This window comes from Ambystoma mexicanum, chromosome 2p, assembly GCF_040938575.1.
Source record: "Ambystoma mexicanum isolate Mex_15411 chromosome 2p, UKY_AmexF1_1, whole genome shotgun sequence".
Taxonomy (NCBI): domain Eukaryota; kingdom Metazoa; phylum Chordata; class Amphibia; order Caudata; family Ambystomatidae; genus Ambystoma; species Ambystoma mexicanum.
Genome location: NC_090923.1, coordinates 494,226,606 through 494,250,264, shown reverse-complemented (window position 1 = coordinate 494,250,264; position 23,659 = coordinate 494,226,606). Strand labels below are relative to the sequence as shown.

General features: G+C 57.0%; 1 protein-coding gene across 17 annotated transcripts in view; it reads right to left on the bottom strand.

Moving 5' to 3' along the window:
• The window catches only part of ATP2B2 (ATPase plasma membrane Ca2+ transporting 2), a 2,164,916-nt gene that overhangs the window by 340,693 nt on the left and 1,800,564 nt on the right, over positions 1-23,659 (bottom strand). For all 17 annotated transcript variants that reach the window (XM_069643898.1, XM_069643899.1, XM_069643906.1 and 14 more), the window contains one exon: positions 20,045-20,224. In XM_069643898.1, the coding sequence (XP_069499999.1) occupies positions 20,045-20,224 (180 nt within the window). The remainder of the gene's footprint in view (positions 1-20,044; positions 20,225-23,659) is intronic.

Sequence of the window (23,659 nt, the reverse complement as noted above, 5' to 3'; positions counted from 1 at the left end):
GGGCCTGGTGGAGGGTGCCCTGCAATGCTGGGGGGTGGGGGTGCTGGGAGACATGAGTTGTACATGAGTGGGGGCCTGGTGGAGGGTGCCCTGCACAGCTGGGGGGTGGGGGTGATGGGTGACATGAGTGGGGGCCTGGTGGAGGGTGCCCCTGGATGCTGGGGGGTGGGGGCGCAGGGGGACATGAATGGGGGCCTGGTGGAGGGTGCTCCTGACTGGTGGGGGGTGGGGGTGCAGGGAGACATGAGTGGGGGCCTGGTGGAGGGTTCCCCACAGTGCTTGGGGGTGGGGGTGCTGGGAGACATGAGTGGGGGCCTGGTGGAGGGTGCCCCTGACTGGTGGGGTGTGGGGGTGCTGGGAGACATGAGTGGGGGGCTGGTGGAGGGTGCCCCTGACTGGTGGGGGGTGGGGTGCAGGGAGACATGAGTGGGGGCCTGGTGGAGGGGGCCCTGCACTGCTGGGGGGTGGGGGTGATGGGAGACATGAGTGTGGGCCTGGTGGAGGGTGCCCCTGGATGCTGGGGGGTGGGGGTGCAGGGGGACATGAGTGGGGGCCTGGTGGAGGGTGCTCCTGACTGGTGGGGGGTGGGGGTGCAGGGAGACATGAGTGGGGGCCTGGTGGAGGGTTCCCCACAGTGCTTGGGGGTGGGGGTGCTGGGAGACATGAGTGGGGGCCTGGTGGAGGGTGCCCCTGACTGGTGGGGGGTGGGGGTGCTGGGAGACATGAGTGGGGGGCTGGTGGAGGGTGCCCCTGACTGGTGGGGGGTGGGGTGCAGGGAGACATGAGTGGGGGCCTGGTGGAGGGGGCCCTGCACTGCTGGGGGGTGGGGGTGATGGGAGACATGAGTGTGGGCCTGGTGGAGGGTGCCCCTGGATGCTGGGGGGTGGGGGTGCAGGGGGACATGAGTGGGGGCCTGGTGGAGGGTGCTCCTGACTGGTGGGGGGTGGGGGTGCAGGGAGACATGAGTGGGGGCCTGGTGGAGGGTGCCCCTGACTGGTGGGGGGTGGGGGTGCTGGGAGACATGAGTGGGGAGCTGGTGGAGGGTGCCCCTGACTGGTGGGGGGTGGGGTGCAGGGAAACATGAGCGGGGGCCTAGTGGAGGGTGCCCCTGGATGCTGGTGGGTGGGGGTGCAGGGGGACATGAGTGGGGGCCTGGTGGAGGGTGCCCCACAGTGCTGGGGGGTGGGGGTGCTGGTAGACATGAGTGGGGGCCTGGTGGAGGGTGCCCTGCACTGCTGGGGTGTGGGGGTGCAGGGGGACATGAGTTGGACATGAGTGGGGGCCTGGTGGAGGTTGCCCCTGGATGCTGGTGGGTGGGGGTGCAAGGGGACATGAGTGGGGGCCTGGTGGAGGGTGCCCTGCACTGCTGGGGGTTGGGGGTGCTGGGAGACATGAGTGGGGGGCCTGGTGGATGGTGCCCCTGGATGCTGGGGGGTTGGGGGTGCTGGGAGACATGTGTGGGGGCCTGGTGGAGGATGCCCCACAGTGCTGGGGGTTGGGGGTGATGGGAGACATGAGTGGGGGCCTGGTGGAGGATGCCCCTGGATGCTGGGGGGTGTGGGTGATGGGAGACATGAGTGGGGGCCTGGTGGAGGGTGCCCCTGGATGCTGGAGGTTGGGGGTGATGGGAGACATGAGTGGGGGCCTGGTGGAGGGTGCCTCTGGATGCTGGGGGCTGGGGGTGCTGGGAGACATGAGTGGGGGCCTGGTGGAGGGTGCCCCTGGATGCTGGGGGTGGGGGTGCAGGGGGACATGAGTGGGGGCCTGGTGGAGGTTGCCCTGCACTGCTGGGGGTGGGGGTGCTGGGAGATATGAGTGGGGGCCTGGTGGAGGGTGCCCCACAGTGCTGGGGGGTGGGGGTGCAGGGAGACATGAGTGGGGGCCTGGTGGAGGGTGCCCTGCCCTGCTGGGGGGTGGGGGTGCTGGGAGACATGAGTTGGACATGAGTGAGGGCCTGGTGGAGGGTGCCCTGCACTGCTGGGGGGTGGGGGTGATGGGAGACATGAGTGGGGGGCCTGGTGGATGGTGCCCCTGGATGCTGGGGGGTTGGGGGTGCTGGGAGACATGAGTGGGGGCCTGGTGGAGGATGCCCCACAGTGCTGGGGGTTGGGGGTGATGGGAGACATGAGTGGGGGCCTGGTGGAGGATGCCCCTGGATGCTGGGGGGTGTGGGTGATGGGAGACATGAGTGGGGGCCTGGTGGAGGGTGCCCCTGGATGCTGGAGGTTGGGGGTGATGGGAGACATGAGTGGGGGCCTGGTGGAGGGTGCCTCTGGATGCTGGGGGCTGGGGGTGCTGGGAGACATGAGTGGGGGCCTGGTGGAGGGTGCCCCTGGATGCTGGGGGTGGGGGTGCAGGGGGACATGAGTGGGGGCCTGGTGGAGGTTGCCCTGCACTGCTGGGGGTTGGGGGTGATGGGAGACATGAGTGGGGGCCTGGTGGAGGGTGCCCCTGGATGCTGGGGGGTGGGGGTGCAGGGGGACATGAGTGGGGGGCTGGTGGAGGGTGCCCTGCACTGCTGAGGGGTGGGGGTGATGGGAGACATGAGTGGGGGCCTGGTGGAGGGTGCCCTGCACTGCTGGGGGGTGGGGGTGGTGGGAGACATGAGTTGGACATGAGTGGGGGCCTGGTGGAGGGTGCCCTGCACTGCTGGGGGGTGGGGGTGGTGGGAGACATGAGTTGGACATGAGTGGGGGCCTGGTGGAGGGTGCCCTGCACTGCTGGGGGGTGGGGGTGCTGGGAGACATGAGTTGGACATGAGTGGGGGCCTGGTGGAGGGTGCCCTGCACTGCTGGGGGGTGGGGGTGATGGGAGACATGAGTGGGGGCCTGGTGGAGGGTGCCCCTGGATGCTGGGGGGTGGGGGTGCAGGGGGACATGAGTGGGGGGCTGGTGGAGGGTGCCCTGCACTGCTGAGGGGTGGGGGTGATGGGAGACATGAGTGGGGGCCTGGTGGAGGGTGCCCTGCACTGCTGGGGGGTGGGGGTGGTGGGAGACATGAGTTGGACATGAGTGGGGGCCTGGTGGAGGGTGCCCTGCACTGCTGGGGGGTGGGGGTGGTGGGAGACATGAGTTGGACATGAGTGGGGGCCTGGTGGAGGGTGCCCTGCACTGCTGGGGGGTGGGGGTGCTGGGAGACATGAGTTGGACATGAGTGGGGGCCTGGTGGAGGGTGCCCTGCACTGCTGGGGGGTGGGGGTGATGGGAGACATGAGTGGGGGCCTGGTGGAGGGTGCCCCTGCATGCTGGGGGGTGGGGGTGCTGGGAGACATGAGTAGGGGCCTGGTGGAGGGTGCCCCTGGATCCTGGGGGGTGGGGGTGCTGGGAGACATGAGTGGGGGCCTGGTGGAGGGTGCCCTGCACTGCTGGGGTGTGGGGGTGCAGGGGGACATGAGTTGGACATGAGTGGGGGCCTGGTGGAGGGTGCCCCTGGATTCTGGTGGGTGGGGGTGCAGGGGGACATGAGTAGGGGCCTGGTGGAGGGTACCCCACAGTGCTGGAGGGTGGGGGTGCTAGGAGACATGAGTGGGGGCCTGGTGGAGGGTGCCCCACAGTGCTGGGGGGTGGGGGTGCAGCGAGACATGAGTGGGGGCCTGGTGGAGGGTGCCCTGCACTGCTGGGGGGTGGGGGTGCTGGGAGACATGAGTTGGACATGAGTGGGGGCCTGGTGGAGGGTGCCCTGCACTGCTGGGGGTGGGGGTGATGGGAGACATGAGTGGGGGCCTGGTGGAGGGTGCCCCTGGATGCTGGGGGGTGGGGGTGCTGGGAGACATGAGTGGGGGCCTGGTGGAGGGTGCCCCTGGATGCTGGGGGGTGGGGGTGATGGGAGACATGAGTGGGGGCCTGGTGGAGGGTGCCCCTGGATGCTGGGGGGTGGGGGTGCTGGGAGACATGAGTGGGGGCCTGGTGGAGGGTGCCCCTGGATGCTGGGGGGTAGGGGTGCAGGGGGACATGAGTGGGGGCCTGGTGGAGGGTGCCCTGCACTGCTGGGGGGTGGGGGTGCTGGGAGACATGAGTGGGGGCCTGGTGGAGGGTGCCCTGCACTGCTGGGGGGTGGGGGTGGTGGGAGACATGAGTGGGACATGAGTGGGGGCCTGGTGGAGGGTGCCCTGCACTGCTGGGGGGTGGGGGTGCTGGGAGACATGAGTTGTACATGAGTGGGGGCCTGGTGGAGGGTGCCCTGCACTGCTGGGGGTGGGGGTGATGGGAGACATGAGTGGGGGCCTGGTGGAGGGTGCCCCTGGATGCTGGGGGGTGGGGGTGCAGGGGGACATGAGTGGGGGCCTGGTGGAGGGTGCCCTGCACTGCTGGGGGGTGGGGGTGATGGGAGACATGAGTGGGGGCCTGGTGGAGGGTGCCCCTGGATGCTGGGGGGTGGGGGTGCAGGGGGACATGAGTGGGGGCCTGGTGGAGGGTGCTCCTAACTGGTGGGGGGTGGGGGTGCAGGGAGACATGAGTGGGGGCCTGGTGGAGGGTTCCCCACAGTGCTGGGGGGTGGGGGTGCTGGGAGACATGAGTGGGGGCCTGGTGGAGGGTGCCCCTGACTGGTGGGGGTGCTGGGAGACATGAGTGGGGGGCTGGTGGAGGGTGCCCCTGACTGGTGGGGGTGGGGTGCAGGGAGACATGAGTGGGGGCCTGGTGGAGGGTGCCCCACAGTGCTGGGGGGTGGGGTGCTGGGAGACATGTGTTGTACATGAGTGGGGGCCTGGTGGAGGGTGCCCCTGGATGCTGGGGGGTGGGGGTGCAGGGGGACATGAGTGGGGGCCTGGTGGAGGGTGCCCTGCACTGCTCGGGGGTGGGGGTGATGGGAGACATGAGTGGGGGCCTGGTGGAGGGTGCCCCTGGATGCTCGGTGGTGGGGGCGCAGGGGGACATGAATGGGGGCCTGGTGGAGGGTGCTCTTGACTGGTGGGGGGTGGGGGTGCAGGGAGACATGAGTGGGGCCCTGGTGGAGGGTTCCCCACAGTGCTGGGGGGTGGGGGTGCTGGGAGACATGAGTGGGGGCCTGGTGGAGGGTGCCCCTGACTGGTGGGGGGTGGGGTGCTGGGAGACATGAGTGGGGGGCTGATGGAGGGTGCCCCTGACTGGTGGGGGGTGGGGTGCAGGGAGACATGAGTGGGGGCCTGGTGGAGGGTGCCCTGCACTGCTGGGGGGTGGGGGTGATGGGAGACATGAGTGGGGGCCTGGTGGAGGGTGCCCCTGGATGCTGGGGGGTGGGGGTGCAGGGGGACATGAGTGGGGGCCTGGTGGAGGGTGCTCCTGACTGGTGGGGGTGGGGGTGCAGGGAGACATGAGTGGGGGCCTGGTGGAGGGTGCCCCTGACGGGTGGAGGGTGGGGGTGCTGGGAGACATGAGTGGGGGGCTGGTGGAGGGTGCCCCTGACTGGTGGGGGGTGGGGGTGCAGGGAGACATGAGTGGGGGCCTGGTGGAGGGTTCCCCACAGTGCTGGGGGGTGGGGGTGCTGGGAGACATGAGTGGGGGCCTGGTGGAGGGTGCCTCTGGATGCTGGGGGCTGGGGGTGCTGGGAGACATGAGTGGGGGCCTGGTGGAGGGTGCCCCTGGATGCTGGGGGTGGGGGTGCAGGGGGACATGAGTGGGGGCCTGGTGGAGGTTGCCCTGCACTGCTGGGGGTTGGGGGTGATGGGAGACATGAGTGGGGGCCTGGTGGAGGGTGCCCCTGGATGCTGGGGGGTGGGGGTGCAGGGGGACATGAGTGGGGGGCTGGTGGAGGGTGCCCTGCACTGCTGAGGGGTGGGGGTGATGGGAGACATGAGTGGGGGCCTGGTGGAGGGTGCCCTGCACTGCTGGGGGGTGGGGGTGGTGGGAGACATGAGTTGGACATGAGTGGGGGCCTGGTGGAGGGTGCCCTGCACTGCTGGGGGGTGGGGGTGGTGGGAGACATGAGTTGGACATGAGTGGGGGCCTGGTGGAGGGTGCCCTGCACTGCTGGGGGGTGGGGGTGCTGGGAGACATGAGTTGGACAAGAGTGGGGGCCTGGTGGAGGGTGCCCTGCACTGCTGGGGGGAGGGGGTGATGGGAGACATGAGTGGGGGCCTGGTGGAGGGTGCCCCTGCATGCTGGGGGGTGGGGGTGCTGGGAGACATGAGTAGGGGCCTGGTGGAGGGTGCCCCTGGATCCTGGGGGGTGGGGGTGCTGGGAGACATGAGTGGGGGCCTGGTGGAGGGTGCCCTGCACTGCTGGGGTGTGGGGGTGCAGGGGGACATGAGTTGGACATGAGTGGGGGCCTGGTGGAAGGTGCCCCTGGATTCTGGTGGGTGGGGGTGCAGGGGGACATGAGTAGGGGCCTGGTGGAGGGTACCCCACAGTGCTGGAGGGTGGGGGTGCTAGGAGACATGAGTGGGGGCCTGGTGGAGGGTGCCCCACAGTGCTGGGGGGTGGGGGTGCAGCGAGACATGAGTGGGGGCCTGGTGGAGGGTGCCCTGCACTGCTGGGAGGTGGGGGTGCTGGGAGACATGAGTTGGACATGAGTGGGGGCCTGGTGGAGGGTGCCCTGCACTGCTGGGGGTGGGGGTGATGGGAGACATGAGTGGGGGCCTGGTGGAGGGTGCCCCTGGATGCTGGGGGGTGGGGGTGCTGGGAGACATGAGTGGGGGCCTGGTGGAGGGTGCCCCTGGATGCTGGGGGGTGGGGGTGATGGGAGACATGAGTGGGGGCCTGGTGGAGGGTGCCCCTGGATGCTGGGGGGTGGGGGTGCTGGGAGACATGAGTGGGGGCCTGGTGGAGGGTGCCCCTGGATGCTGGGGGGTAGGGGTGCAGGGGGACATGAGTGGGGGCCTGGTGGAGGGTGCCCTGCACTGCTGGGGGGTGGGGGTGCTGGGAGACATGAGTGGGGGCCTGGTGGAGGGTGCCCTGCACTGCTGGGGGGTGGGGGTGGTGGGAGACATGAGTGGGACATGAGTGGGGGCCTGGTGGAGGGTGCCCTGCACTGCTGGGGGGTGGGGGTGCTGGGAGACATGAGTTGTACATGAGTGGGGGCCTGGTGGAGGGTGCCCTGCACTGCTGGGGGCTGGGGGTGATGGGAGACATGAGTGGGGGCCTGGTGGAGGGTGCCCCTGGATGCTGGGGGGTGGGGGTGCAGGGGGACATGAGTGGGGGCCTGGTGGAGGGTGCCCTGCACTGCTGGGGGGTGGGGGTGATGGGAGACATGAGTGGGGGCCTGGTGGAGGGTGCCCCTGGATGCTGGGGGGTGGGGGTGCAGGGGGACATGAGTGGGGGCCTGGTGGAGGGTGCTCCTAACTGGTGGGGGGTGGGGGTGCAGGGAGACATGAGTGGGGGCCTGGTGGAGGGTTCCCCACAGTGCTGGGGGGTGGGGGTGCTGGGAGACATGAGTGGGGGCCTGGTGGAGGGTGCCCCTGACTGGTGGGGGTGCTGGGAGACATGAGTGGGGGGCTGGTGGAGGGTGCCCCTGACTGGTGGGGGTGGGGTGCAGGGAGACATGAGTGGGGGCCTGGTGGAGGGTGCCCCACAGTGCTGGGGGGTGGGGTGCTGGGAGACATGTGTTGTACTTGAGTGGGGGCCTGGTGGAGGGTGCCCCTGGATGCTGGGGGGTGGGGGTGCAGGGGGACATGAGTGGGGGCCTGGTGGAGGGTGCCCTGCACTGCTGGGGGGTGGGGGTGATGGGAGACATGGGTGGGGGCCTGGTGGAGGGTGCCCCTGGATGCTCGGGGGTGGGGGCGCAGGGGGACATGAATGGGGGCCTGGTGGAGGGTGCTCTTGACTGGTGGGGGGTGGGGGTGCAGGGAGACATGAGTGGGGCCCTGGTGGAGGGTTCCCCACAGTGCTGGGGGGTGGGGGTGCTGGGAGACATGAGTGGGGGCCAGGTGGAGGGTGCCCCTGACTGGTGGGGGGTGGGTTTCTGGGAGACATGAGTGGGGGGCTGATGGAGGGTGCCCCTGACTGGTGGGGGGTGGCGTGCAGGGAGACATGAGTGGGGGCCTGGTGGAGGGTGCCCTGCACTGCTGGGGGGTGGGGGTGATGGGAGACATGAGTGGGGGCCTGGTGGAGGGTGCCCCTGGATGCTGGGGGGTGGGGGTGCAGGGGGACATGAGTGGGGGCCTGGTGGAGGGTGCTCCTGACTGGTGGGGGTGGGGGTGCAGGGAGACATGAGTGGGGGCCTGGTGGAGGGTGCCCCTGACGGGTGGAGGGTGGGGGTGCTGGGTGACATGAGTGGGGGGCTGGTGGAGGGTGCCCCTGACTGGTGGGGGGTGGGGGTGCAGGGAGACATGAGTGGGGGCCTGGTGGAGGGTTCCCCACAGTGCTGGGGGGTGGGGGTGCTGGGAGACATGAGTGGGGGCCTGGTGGAGGGTGCCTCTGGATGCTGGGGGCTGGGGGTGCTGGGAGACATGAGTGGGGGCCTGGTGGAGGGTGCCCCTGGATGCTGGGGGTGGGGGTGCAGGGGGACATGAGTGGGGGCCTGGTGGAGGTTGCCCTGCACTGCTGGGGGTTGGGGGTGATGGGAGACATGAGTGGGGGCCTGGTGGAGGGTGCCCCTGGATGCTGGGGGGTGGGGGTGCAGGGGGACATGAGTGGGGGGCTGGTGGAGGGTGCCCTGCACTGCTGAGGGCTGGGGGTGATGGGAGACATGAGTGGGGGCCTGGTGGAGGGTGCCCTGCACTGCTGGGGGTGGGGGTGGTGGGAGACATGAGTTGGACATGAGTGGGGGCCTGGTGGAGGGTGCCCTGCACTGCTGGGGGGTGGGGGTGGTGGGAGACATGAGTTGGACATGAGTGGGGGCCTGGTGGAGGGTGCCCTGCACTGCTGGGGGTTGGGGGTGCTGGGAGACATGAGTTGGACATGAGTGGGGGCCTGGTGGAGGGTGCCCTGCACTGCTGGGGGGTGGGGGTGATGGGAGACATGAGTGGGGGCCTGGTGGAGGGTGCCCCTGCATGCTGGGGGGTGGGGGTGCTGGGAGACATGAGTAGGGGCCTGGTGGAGGGTGCCCCTGGATCCTGGGGGGTGGGGGTGCTGGGAGACATGAGTGGGGGCCTGGTGGAGGGTGCCCTGCACTGCTGGGGTGTGGGGGTGCAGGGGGACATGAGTTGGACATGAGTGGGGGCCTGGTGGAGGGTGCCCCTGGATTCTGGTGGGTGGGGGTGCAGGGGGACATGAGTAGGGGCCTAGTGGAGGGTACCCCACAGTGCTGGAGGGTGGGGGTGCTAGGAGACATGAGTGGGGGCCTGGTGGAGGGTGCCCCACAGTGCTGGGGGGTGGGGGTGCAGCGAGACATGAGTGGGGGCCTGGTGGAGGGTGCCCTGCACTGCTGGGGGGTGGGGGTGCTGGGAGACATGAGTTGGACATGAGTGGGGGCCTGGTGGAGGGTGCCCTGCACTGCTGGGGGTGGGGGTGATGGGAGACATGAGTGGGGGCCTGGTGGAGGGTGCCCCTGGATGCTGGGGGGTGGGGGTGCTGGGAGACATGAGTGGGGGCCTGGTGGAGGGTGCCCCTGGATGCTGGGGGGTGGGGGTGATGGGAGACATGAGTGGGGGCCTGGTGGACGGTGCCCCTGGATGCTGGGGGGTGGGGGTGCTGGGAGACATGAGTGGGGGCCTGGTGGAGGGTGCCCCTGGATGCTGGGGGGTAGGGGTGCAGGGGGACATGAGTGGGGGCCTGGTGGAGGGTGCCCTGCACTGCTGGGGGGTGGGGGTGCTGGGAGACATGAGTGGGGGCCTGGTGGAGGGTGCCCTGCACTGCTGGGGGGTGGGGGTGGTGGGAGACATGAGTGGGACATGAGTGGGGGCCTTGTGGAGGGTGCCCTGCACTGCTGGGGGGTGGGGGTGCTGGGAGACATGAGTTGTACATGAGTGGGGGCCTGGTGGAGGGTGCCCTGCACTGCTGGGGGGTGGGGGTGATGGGAGACATGAGTGGGGGCCTGGTGGAGGGTGCCCCTGGATGCTGGGGGGTGGGGGTGCAGGGGGACATGAGTGGGGGCCTGGTGGAGGGTGCCCTGCACTGCTGGGGGGTGGGGGTGATGGGAGACATGAGTGGGGGCCTGGTGGAGGGTGCCCCTGGATGCTGGGGGGTGGGGGTGCAGGGGGACATGAGTGGGGGCCTGGTGGAGGGTGCTCCTAACTGGTGGGGGGTGGGGGTGCAGGGAGACATGAGTGGGGGCCTGGTGGAGGGTTCCCCACAGTGCTGGGGGGTGGGGGTGCTGGGAGACATGAGTGGGGGCCTGGTGGAGGGTGCCCCTGACTGGTGGGGGTGCTGGGAGACATGAGTGGGGGGCTGGTGGAGGGTGCCCCTGACTGGTGGGGGTGGGGTGCAGGGAGACATGAGTGGGGGCCTGGTGGAGGGTGCCCCACAGTGCTGGGGGGTGGGGTGCTGGGAGACATGTGTTGTACATGAGTGGGGGCCTGGTGGAGGGTGCCCCTGGATGCTGGGGGGTGGGGGTGCAGGGGGACATGAGTGGGGGCCTGGCGGAGGGTGCCCTGCACTGCTGGGGGGTGGGGTGATGGGAGACATGAGTGGGGGCCTGGTGGAGGGTGCCCCTGGATGCTCGGGGGTGGGGGCGCAGGGGGACATGAATGGGGGCCTGGTGGAGGGTGCTCTTGACTGGTGGGGGGTGGGGGTGCAGGGAGACATGAGTGGGGCCCTGGTGGAGGGTTCCCCACAGTGCTGGGGGGTGGGGGTGCTGGGAGACATGAGTGGGGGCCTGGTGGAGGGTGCCCCTGACTGGTGGGGGGTGGGGTGCTGGGAGACATGAGTGGGGGGCTGATGGAGGGTGCCCCTGACTGGTGGGGGGTGGGGTGCAGGGAGACATGAGTGGGGGCCTGGTGGAGGGTGCCCTGCACTGCTGGGGGGTGGGGGTGATGGGAGACATGAGTGGGGGCCTGGTGGAGGGTGCCCCTGGATGCTGGGGGGTGGGGGTGCAGGGGGACATGAGTGGGGGCCTGGTGGAGGGTGCTCCTGACTGGTGGGGGTGGGGGTGCAGGGAGACATGAGTGGGGGCCTGGTGGAGGGTGCCCCTGACGGGTGGAGGGTGGGGGTGCTGGGAGACATGAGTGGGGGGCTGGTGGAGGGTGCCCCTGACTGGTGGGGGGTGGGGTGCAGGGAAACATGAGAGGGGGCCTGGTGGAGGGTGCCCCTGGATGCTGGTGGGTGGGGGTGCAGGGGGACATGAGTGGGGGCCTGGTGGAGGGTGCCCCACAGTGCTGGGGGGTGGGGGTGCTGGGCAACATGAATGGGGGCCTGGTGGAGGGTGCCCCACAGTGCTGGGGGGTGGGGGTGCAGGGAGACATGAGTGGGGGCCTGGTGGAGGGTGCCCTGCACTGCTGGGGGGTGGGGATGCTGGGAGACATGAGTTGGACATGAGTGGGGACCTGGTGGAGGGTGCCCTGCACTGCTGGGGGTGGGGGTGATGGGAGACATGAGTGGGGGCCTGGTGGAGGGTGCCCCTGGATGCTGGGGGGTGTGGGTGATGTGAGACATGAGTGGGGGCCTGGTGGAGGGTGCCCCTGGATGCTGGGGGGTGGGGGTGCTGGGAAACATGAGTGCGGGCCTGGTGGAGGGTGCCCCTGGATGCTGGGGGGTAGGGGTGCAGGTGGACATGAGTGGGGGCCTGGTGGAGGGTGCCCTGCACTACTGGGGGTGGGGGTGATTGGAGACATGAGTTGGACATAAGTGGGGGCCTGGTGGAGGGTGCCCTGCACTGCTGGGGGGTGGGGGTGCTGGGAGACATGAGTTGTACATGAGTGGGGGCCTGGTGGAGGGTGCCCTGCACTGCTGGGGGGTGGGGGTGATGGGAGACATGAGTGGGGGCCTGGTGGTGGGTGCACCTGGATGCTGGAGGGTGGGGGTGCAGGGGGACATGAGTGGGGGCCTGGTGGAGGGTGCCCTGCACTGCTGGGGAGGGGGTGATGGGAGACATGAGTGGGGGCCTGGTGGAGGGTGCCTCTGGATGCTGGGGGTTGGGGGTGCAGGGGGACATGAGTGGGGGCCTGGTGGAGGGTGCTCCTGACTGGTGGGGGGTGGGGGTGCAGGGAGACATGAGTGGGGGCCTATGGGAGGGTTCCCCACAGTGCTGGGGGGTGGGGGTGCTGGGAGACATGAGTGGGGGGCTGGTGGAGGGTGCCCCTGACAGGTGGGGGGTGGGGTGCAGGGAGACATGAGTGGGGGCCTGGTGGAGGGTGCCCCACAGTGCTGGGGGGTGGGGTGCTGGGAGACATGTGTTGGTGATCAGTAGTGCAAGGTGACATGTGGGTTGGCTGGGGGGCATGGCCATGGTGGATGGGTTGCCTGTGGGACATGAGCAGGGGTGCAGGGTAGTCCCCTGTGGTGTAGGCTGCCTGCAGGGGCCGTGGAGGGTGTAGAGGGAACACCTGGGAGGACCCACACAGCCAAATCACGTGCAGCATTCCCCGGCACCACCGAAATACACGTACCCTGCTGAAATCGCATGTGAATCTTCCCGCGCACCTCGGAATACACGTACCCTGCTGAAATCGCGTGTGGGACTTCCCAAGCACCCCGAAGTACACGTACCCATGCCAATCGCGTGTGGAACTTCCCGCGCATCCCGAAACACACGTACCCAGGCCAATCGCGTGTGGAACTTCCCGCGCACCCGAAGTACACGTACCCAGGCCAATCACGTGTGGAACTTCCCGCGCATCCCGAAACACACGTACCCAGGCTAATCGCGTGTGGAACTTCCCACGCACCCCAAAGTACACGTACCCAGGCTAATCGCGTGTGGAACTTCCTGCGCACCCAGGAACACGCGCACATGCTATTTTTCACACAGCGTGTGTCCGTGTTTGTCGGGGCCCCTTTGCACCTCATTTGTCCTAGAGGGCCACTGTATGGGCCATTCATCATGGCTGTATATGGGTGCTTTTTGTTAGCGCACATTTTGGCGCACAATTTTTTCAGTCGCAGGGGCGCTACCGCCTGCTTTCTTGTGGCGTACTTGTTTGGCCCTGTGCGCGTCTTTGACCGTGCGCTGGTTTGCCCTATTCGATTCCATGAATACGGGTTGTAGGCGAGCGTGTGGGCGTTCCGCGCACTTGCCTCCTGTACTTCCCCCGTGACGCCCATATTTTCACGCGTTGTTCCCCATTCCGAGTGTTACGCCCCGTGTTCCGCCTACTTTTGTGATGTGCGCCGCGCTATGTGCGATTTCGCAGTGGCCGTGGCACACGCTGTTGGATGACCTGTGCGCCGGCGTTCGCGGCGCACATTTTTAGCGCACATCCAATGTTTTTCTCGCGCACGGACTTCCATGAATCGCTGTGCGCAGATTTTCCTGCGATTTTCGCACTTGCACTGCAATTTTCGCACTTGCACTGCGATTCGCACGTTTTGGCACCTCTGCGCTGGAATTTTCGGCGCACATTAATTCCATGAATCGACCCCTAAATTGCCACCCCTCCCCAATATCATTTTAGGAACAACAACCATTCTCAGGACAGCTAAGGACAGCTAGGACTCACTGGTCCAATAAATACTGTCAGTATAAAATTCCTTCACTAACCAACTGTTCCTCTTCCTTTTCCCACCTTCCCAACTGTCCCCTAATACACATGTCTCCATACACAGTGTGGCCTAATTCCAGCTGGCACCCCTCACCACTTTGAAAATCCCAGCAGAGACGCAGATAGCTCTTTATCTGACAGCGTGGGCAATACTTCCACCCCAACACCCACTCTGGTAGCACATTGAGCAAGTTATTGATACCAAGTTGTTGCCCTTTAGATATGGCAATATTTTTAGTGTCAACACTAGGAACCATCTAAAAACATTCCAACACACATGCAAAGGCTACTTCTCACCTCCACCCATCATCAATTTAGGATTCACACCTGGCAGTCTCTCTGCTGCCACCCTCTTCTGTTCCAGATCCATGCACCGAGAGGTTAGCAAAATGGAAGAATTTGTTCTATAAAAGACTATTTCATATGACATGTCATCCTATGTAATAATCCTGTCTTATCTAATCAGCACCTATGCATTGTCAGTACGAAGTGGTTGCCACCTGATTATAATGCACATGAATAATTGTGCCAAAGAGTTGAAGCTATTATCTATTAGTAGATCAACACTTATTGGGCTATTAAAAGCGATCTTCTTTAGTACTGTCCCAATCACCAACATCAGTGGTTATCTAAACCCAAAGCAGTTTATCAGATCCTGGGTTCTACTTTTGGATAACATGCAAGTGTCTTCAATATAGCCATAGAAGCAGAACAGCACTCAGGTCCCGGGTGCATTCAACCACCTCCCATCAACACCACAGTTTCTGCATCTACCTCTCCTGCTATCCGACTGAAACATTATTCCTGGTTTCTTACACAGCTAAATGCAGAGAGGTCAACAAACATGGCAAGAAAGTGCTGTATAGGATCACATTACATCACATCATTTGAGATACTGAAATGATAAATGGAAGACAGTCAGATTTAAAAAAAAAAAACATAAATTAGCTAATGAGGAGAAAATGGGGTATTTATTGGATGGCAAAAGAGAGTTGGTTTCAAACAGCATGATCATCAAGAAGGAGTTGGGTCCGGAACTGGGAACTTAGGACTGAAACCCCTCACCCAGCACTCCAGGCAGAATCTAGTCACTGGGAGAAGCATCGGAGCACAGATTTTGATCAGAAGTGGAATGCTAGTTTAGATGACAGACAGGGGTGGGCAAGACCTCATTACAAGGTTGGCGGACAACCCACTGATGCCACTGGTGGGTTGCTGCCATCCCCGTAACACTGTACCCCGAACCTGACTTCCCATTGTCACGGGATATTACAAGTCCTGGCGGTGCGGGAAGTCAGGCTGTGGGGTGAAATTGCCCCTGGATCTCATAAATAAAAGGACAGTGTCAGTAGGGGACATGCCCCTAAGTAAAAGGCCTGCGCTGAAATAATGTGGGACATGAGGCTTCTGGAAATAAGGTCAAAAGGATTTAAATTTTGCATCATAGCACCAAGATAATTAAAGATGCCAACTGCTTTGCATGAGGGAAAGACACATTGCAATGATTGACAAATTCTTGGAGATCTGAAATAACATTTTCAGAAACAACAGTCCACAGAATCCTCAATGGGATGTCAGCATTGTGTGCAGCAGTTGAAGTGAATCAGATTGCTTTCCATCATGAACATTAAATAAAATGAGTAATTTCGTTTTTCACTCTAAACTAAAAATATGAACATCAAAATGTGTGCAAGGCTTCCAAACATGAACTTAATTTCTGTCTATCATGAGCCCATCACAGAGGAAACAACAGTGTACAGAATCTACAAGGGGATGTTGAACTGCAGTGACATGGAGTTACTTTCATGGGTGAAACCAACACAATGACATTTCATTTTGCCTCCCAAGTGACAATCTGCAAAGAAAAATGTTCACCAAGGTCACTAAAAGTGTAATTATGATGTCTTCCTTAATACCTGTATGTAAGGGACAACTTTTGAAGGACGCTTATTTCTGTGTGCATTCTAAAGAGCTTTTTAAAGGCAAAATGTGGGCTAAAAAGGCAATTTTGGCTGAGTGTGAAATGCTTTGCTCTGCTTGTGATTTCTTCACATGTGAAACTGGATTCCAAGGGCCCTGTTGTCAGGGGGATATAGGCCTGGCTCTCTCCATCCATCAAGAGCCTTCTCTTAAAAATACAACTTTAAATTCCATTAGAGATCAAATTTACGGGCTGGACAATATAAAGGAGGTTTGTGTCCCAGCCTTTATGACCCCAGGTCCCACAAGCTGCCATAAAACATGCATTAACTAGTCATTAGTATTTGGAATCTGCAGGCTATTCTAAACACAGACCTCTGCTGATGTCATGTGCTCCAGGAAGGTGGGGGCCAGGGTCAATGAGTGGGGTTGACTGTCCATTGTGTAAAATGGGAGAAATGCTTTTCATCAAGTAACATCAGTAATATTTGTCACACAATAAACATGGTAGGATTTGTGGAAAGCTGAACATGTTCTGCTTCAGAGGTTATACCATTCCAAGATGGTGGGCCCGCTACACTTTTGGGTAACTATGGCAACCATCTAACAAATACTTGAACAACATGAACATGCGCGCTCTTGTGCCGCTGTGTCATTTCTAATTTCAATTTAGATTAGGTGAGTTGAGAACGCTGCTTCCGAGCATTACGAGGCAGTAATGTAGGAATTAGTATAATGGCATTTTGAACAACATGCATTTTTTGGTTACAGGCAGAGTACTGGCCCATTACCGAAAAATCAAGTGCTACACACGCTTTGGAGAAGTTTTTAGGCGTAGGTGCATATGCACATACACATACACCGAACGCACAATAAAATGGTAAGCGACTTTTCAAGGAAATTAATGTTTGCACTGCTCGTCGGGATAGGGGGGCATTAAGTAATAGGCTGTTTTAATTACTTTTCACCAAATAGCAGAGAAACGGCATCAGGTCAGTTGCATGATAGCATGTTTTTTAATTCGCAGAGATTGTCGTGATTTAGAGGTTATTGAAGGTTACTGAATTAAATTTCATTTTCTGACATTTTTCATGGTTTGTTTATTTTTTCCATTATTTTCTCATCTGGACCATGGCATGACAACGTTTAAACATATCACGTATGTATGACAACTTTGGTATATGGGTTTAATGTGGTTGGAACACGTTTTGCTGCGTATATTTGTAATACACGTTGCTGTTTATTCTTCCAATATTTGAATGATTTGAATGTACATGATGGTGAATTGTGCATATCTATGGATGTCCATGTGAATATGAACAATGCTAACAGTGGCACACATGCTATGTATTCTTGCTGTATGGTTTTTTTCTGTGATGAATTAATACAGTGACTCTTTTTGTGACTATGGATCATCAAAATGTTGGTATATAAGATACAGGCCCTGAAGAATGATGTCCATGTCTGAAATGCATAGGCTATTACATGGATGTGTCTGCAACTATATGGAATTTTTTGTTTAATGCTGATTGACGGAAATTAAATCAGGACTGTACATTTTGAATCAGAACATTGAAATAGTGTGATTTACTTTTACAGGAAATCAGAAATGTACCACAATATTGTGGTTTTTGGGTGTGCCGCCCACACTGCTGGCTATACAGCCAAGGTCTTGGTTTCCATCGTTTTCTGCTTCTCACCATCTAAAAATTATTTTGGTGTAACCAACATACCAAACGTTATTAACAAAAACATAATGTGGCCCTCCTTGTGAATGCAAAAAATGCAAAGTTGATTTAAACGTGCAAAATATGATTCATATTCCACCCACCAAGGGCCACAGTTTTCACTGATATCATTTTGGAGTAAATGAGGAAAAACTGTAGCTCTGTACAGGAATGACCTACAGACACCCGACGAGGCTTAGGTGATTCATTGTATAATATCGTGTTAAAACAATTCTTCATATTTGTCAAAACATGGAGATTAAGGGCACTTGTCATGCTGTGAGATGTCTATGTCCCTGAACCAGACCAAGCCCCTCTGCTGAAGTAAGATGATAGAAGGGTCTCCTCCCCTGGTGTCACAAAGCACTCCCACATTTTCTCAACCTACCAGCACACATATGGGAGTGGGGTAGTGAACATTAACCTATCCATCTGCAGGAACGATGACACATTTGTGATGTAATTTGCCCTATAACTAAGTAACCCCACCTCGGATCAGGGCTCTTTCCACTAACCCCTGAGGTGATCAACTGCTGAAATCTGGAGGAACATCCCAGCACTAGCAGTGAGGCCTAATCTTGCAGAGGAGCCAGGAGACTAAGTAGCTGACTTGGGACCCCTTGGAGGAAAGAGTAAATCCTTGATTGGCCCCATTGGCTGTCCCAGCAGTGGTGCTCTGACACTCCCTGATGTCCAGTCCAGAACTCTCCTGTAAGTAGAACTAAACCCCAAAAGCCATAGAGGGTGTAGGTCTGGTAATCTTGTAGCATTGCAATAGATAATTACCTGTTTCAAAATCCCTACTTGACTGTGTATTTCAGTCATTACCCCATTGAAGAATCCCCATTTGCTTGTGTATTTCACTCATTTCTGTCATTGCCCCCACTGAAGAATCCCCATTTGCCTGTGTAAATCTTTAGTGTATTTTTCTAAGCAAATCAATAAATGTCCCCATTCATTTGACAGGATTTTTATTGTTGGAATTTGAACCAACCATCTCTTCCCAGTGTATTGTGAACTGATATAGTCATGATGTGTTGCCCAAAAGAATTAATCCCATTGTGATCTGAGAAACAAATTTGTCCATGTTTAAATTGTGCCCTGCTAAACGAATTTCCATCTGCAGCTGTACTTTCCGATTGCATCTGTCATCCTAACCCAAAACCTATTTTCCTCCTGTAAGCTTCCCCATTTCCCAGAGCTTGCCTGTCATTTTAAGCATCAGTAAAAACAAATTCCCATTTGCAGTTTCTTTGCCATTGAAAGTATGCTCAAAATCCCCAAAATCGAATTCTCCATTGTGATCTCAAACGAAATCCATATGTCTTTTCTTTCCCATTGCCTATGTATTCAATATCCTAAAACTGAGTTTCTCCTTGTGTGCTGACTAGTATTTTCGAAAAGCCCTGACTGTCTTTCTCAGTGTATGCAAACACATTCCCTGTTGTTCTATTTTTTTCCATAGCAGTTGTGATAAATAATTGAAAACCACATTCTTCTATTCTGATGTGCCAAACAAATGTTCCCTTTTCCTTTCTGTCTCCCATATTGTTTCTGTGGGCACCACACCAACACTGATTTTTCCCTTGTATTCCTACTCCCTGCCACTGCCTTCCATTCAAAGGAATCAAGTCCAATCGATGTTTTGGGGGTGAGGGTCACAGGGGGAGTGCTTAACCAGTGTGCTATTGTTGTGTGTTGAATTCTTCTTCTTCTGTTCTGTAATCAAGCAGGAAGGATTTGTGACAGTATATCTTAACCTGGTTGCTTTACAGAAGTCATTACGTTTTGTGTTGCCACAACATTGGTGGCTGTTGTAATTTGTGGTTCTAATTGATACACACCGGCATGGCTGCTAGTCCATTGTGACACAGGGTGTTTGTGGAGGTTGGGTGCGAGATGGGTTGGAGGCCTTCTTAAGAAATGATTTGTATTGTAGAATTAAAAAGCGTTTTTATTGTGTGCCACATTTCTAGTAGTGGAAGGAGGTCCCTGACTTGCATGTGCCGTGTAATAAATTGTGACAAGGCGCCAGATTTTGTAAATCCCCATTCCCATGGAGTTCTTTAAGACTCCATGGGGATGGGGACACGGAAGCACCGGCACCGGATGCAAATTTGCTTGCCGGGGAAATGCGCCCAGCATGGTGAGAACTGTGGGGCGCAGGGGCCCCGGTAAGCAGACTCATAATGTGGCAGTCCAGAAACAAGGGTGCTGGTGAGTTTACCAGCATCCTGGTTTCCGGACCGCCACACTTGTAAGGAGGCCTGATGTCTTGGAACGTACTATGTGCAAACATAACATGATCATCTGTCTAACAATGAACCAGCTGAGTTCAAATTGTCTATCATGCAACCCCGGACAGCGTTGCCATCTCCCTATTCTCCCCTGTCGGTCATAATTGAAGGACTGACTTGGCATTTCCTGAATATATTGTCATATTATCAGGAAAGACACACACATGGTAATACCAGGGGTAATACACTACTCCTTGGCCTGCCCACCCCCTTCCATAGCACTTGAGAGAAACAAATATTGCCCATGGCCTGCCTGTGGAAACATGCAAATATGAATCATCCTTTGTATTTTCATGTTTCCATATCGCAGGCCAATAGGTGGATCTTTCTTGCCTCTTTATATTTGTTTTTAAAGGTTTGTAGTGGTTCTTCCTTTTTTAATGACAGTTGGAGCATAACATGCATGTCCTCTTTCTGAAAGAGAGATAAGAAGATATATAATGGTGTGTGAACCACAATTCTCTTGGATACTTCATTCACTGCATCATCTCGGCTTCTGATTCAGATGGGTGCGTCGACATCTATATCTTTATTGGGGGCAACGTGGTCAATAGAGAAATATTTAACTTCAAGTCTTTGCAAAATAGAACAATGCGTCATAGGTTGCTCACCTCTCCCTTCTCATTTCTGATCCTCCGGTTAAATTCTTTTCCCTCTATGCAGAGAAAGTCCTCCCCAGGATGAATAATGCCACATTTTATGGCAATGGCACGGGCGGTATTTATGTTATCTCCAGTGACCATACGGACTGTGATGCCAGCACGCTGGCACCTCTTTATTGCATCAGGTACCTGAACGAAAAAGGAGAAATGTTTAGAGTTATGCAAATGTATTTTTGTATGTCTAATTGATCATGCTATCCTTTCAAACACAATGAGTCCTTCCGCAATTTACACAACAAGTATCTTGAAATACTTTTTCTTGACCACAAACATATATTGTTTGAGGTTACTGACTTGGTTTACGATTTTCAGTGTTATTGGTAATAATGCCCGTTTTTTATTCACCATATTGGGAGCCCCTGAGTTTACACTTCTCATGCAAAATTTCTCTCCCTTCGGTTAATTTCATTTTACATTGTCCTATGCCAGTATCGAATGTACTCTGGTGCATTTTCTAACTGAATATGCATTTTGTTTCAATTGAATGTCTCTTAAATAGGCTGAATAACAAATGTGTACCTCCTAAAAAAAGACATACTTTCTGTGAAGGAAAGAAGATAAGCGGAATTAGAGGATCTGCATCACACAAATAGGTGTTGTGGACCAATTGGCAGAGATCCAGACCTATTCCTGGGAAGTCCATAACCCCAAATATTCCTAGCAGAAATGGTAGGCCTTATGGCTGAATGTGTGCTGTTGGGCTGAAGTTGAGCAACGGGCTGCATGAGTTTAAAGGCTGATTCATGGAAAAGAGCGCATTAATCCTGAAAGGGCTGACCGCTGTGAACGGCACTGCGCAAGCCTGCATACAGAATATAAAATGCGTGTCATGCGTATTCATAGAATTTTCTGCACAAACTAACTGTATACACGAGTTGCAGACAGAACACCCTCGACACGCCCCCACACAAAGCAAAATCAGCCAGTACAGCTACCTTTGCATGCTCCCCTGGGTGCAAATGCATGCACCCTTCAAACAGGGTGTGGGGTCCCGCACAAGTGGGCCTGCATCTTGAGTAAAATGTGCAGGGTTCCCCGTAACTGTTACTGACATTTCGACAACATGTGTACGATGTATCGTAACTCAGGCAAAAGTCAGAAAATCTGTGTGTGAACCCCCGTAAACCGTTCTTGCACCATACTACACGCGTACATGCACACCTAAGTCCAATAGGATCCCTGGCTACGTACATGCACCCCTAAACATGACATACACACCAACCTTCATGCTGCAATTACTATGTGCAAGTATTGTATTGTATTATTATTTATATTGCGCACCCACCCTAAGGTATCTTGGCACTTTACAATATGCATGTTCATGGCTACAGAATAGATAGTACACATAATAGTTACAAATAGGGGAATGTGGCAAGAACCGGTAGTATATGCAATAATTACATACAGAAGAGTGTGGCAAGAAAACAGTTACACACTTTAAGCAAGAAGCGAGGTATATACATACAGAGGCAAAGTAGTACAGTAAATGGCTACTATGGGGAAATATATACATATGGGTGCGGGAAGGAGGTATGGTCTAAACAGGTGGGTCTTTGGAGATCAACCAACGTTTGGTGTCTTTTCTGAATTTGTAGAAGGATTGGTCTGTGCGTAGTGTGGGAGGAGGGAGTTCCAGAGTTGGGCAGCCATCACTGGGAAGCTGCTACCCCCTGTTCTTTTAGCTTTGTATCTCGGTACCCCTAGGCGGCCGGTGTTAGTCGTCCTGGTTGGTCTGGTGGGTTGTTTTTGACACATGTTTCTGCCAATTATTGAGGGACAGTGTTATTAAGGCATTTATAAGTAAGTGAAGCTGTTTTAAGCTGGATTCTTTCTTGGATAGAAAGCCGGTTGTTGCTCTACCTAGTTGTTAAGATATGTTGCTGTCTGGGGATGCCCAAAGCAGTTATAAGGGCATTATTCTGCAGAATTTGGAGTTTATTGATAATAGATTTACTTGTTCCTAATTAAAGGACATTGCAGTAGTCAATTTTAGATAAAGCTAGCGCATGCGCTAGGGTCATACAACTTTCCGGGGAGAGAAATGGTTTGCACAAGAATGGATAAGCTTGCAAGTGTATGCAGTGGTTGAAGCAGTTGCACTTACCTGTCTACGCAGACTCAGGGAGGGGTCTAGGTAAAAACCCAGTGTTTTAACCTCGTTGGCCAACTTTATATCATTACCATCAATGTTGAAAGATTGGTATAGGTTGCTCAATTTCTTCATGTTGGTAGGGGAGGCTAACAGAAGTAACTCATCTTCTCATCATTCAGGCAGAGATTGTAAGTGGTCATACAAGCCTGAATGATGAAGTAGATTGTATTAACAAGGGCCAGGTCTGTATTGTAATCTCTTGACAGAGGCAGGAGGATCTGGGTGTCATCTGCATAGTTAGTGTAGGTGACACCCAGATGGTAAAGATCACTAAACAGAGGTTTGGTGAACACATTGTACTTGGTAGGTGATACACATGAACCTTGTGGAAGACCACAGGTGATGGGGATGGGGTCAGCTGATGTAGAGGCAGAGAGGACTCTCATGGATCAATTGTTGAGGAAAGATTGGATCCATGCTGTTGCTTCGGTTGAAAAGTGAGCCGCAGTGGATACATGTCCACAAAGCTCCTAGTGATCAACCAAATCCCTTTGTCCTTCAGGTCATCGATCTGGATGTTTAGATTGATCAGGGCCGTTTATGTCCCATGTTGGGGCCTAAATCCAGATTGTCGGAGTCCAAGTAATTTAAGGGTTTGAATTTGGTTGGTTATAGGCAGCCTTGTCAATGATTTTAAGGAGAAACCGTGGTGATAGGACGGAAATTGGTGGGGATGCTGGGGTCATGTCTAGTTTTTTTTAGTAGTGGGGGTACCCATGAGTTCTTCAGATTAGTTGGGATAGTGCCTGTGTGAAATGAGGCATTGATGAGGCTAGTTATAAAGGGGGCCAGTTCTTTGTCTCTGTCTTTGACGATCGAAGCGGGATATGAGTTACCTTGGCAATTAGAGGGTTTCAATGAGGCATGTTAATTACTTCTTGGGTGGATACTGGGGAAATTTGAATCGTTGTGGTGATTTTGGCAAGATGGGAGTAGGTTTGAGCGTGGTTTGCTGTAGAATCAGAAACTGTTTTTTAGCTGCTATTTTCTTTTGAAGCAGAGTGATTTTATTAGTTAAGGCTTCTTGAATTTTCGTATTAGTGGACAAGAGCACATTCATTTCTTCCTTGAAAAAGCCCAGCGGTCAGGGAGGTCTGTAACTTAGATGCATTGTTATGGTTCTGGAGTTTGTGAGGGGGAGTTTTACAGTCAATAGTTCCCAGGAATTGATAGGGGTGTGTGAGACAACTCTCAGTCCCAGTGTAGTTTTGGCTACGAATGCCACCCCACCTCCTCTGGTGGAGCCTCTGTCTGTTCTAAGGACCGTGTAATTAATTGGGGTCACTAGATGGAGGGATAGTCCAGCTACTGCATGTAACAACACCTAGGTTATAGCAAGGAAGTCCAGATTATTTTCTAGGATAAGATCAGCAATATCCATTGCATGGGCGTCTAGGGACCTGGCATTGATC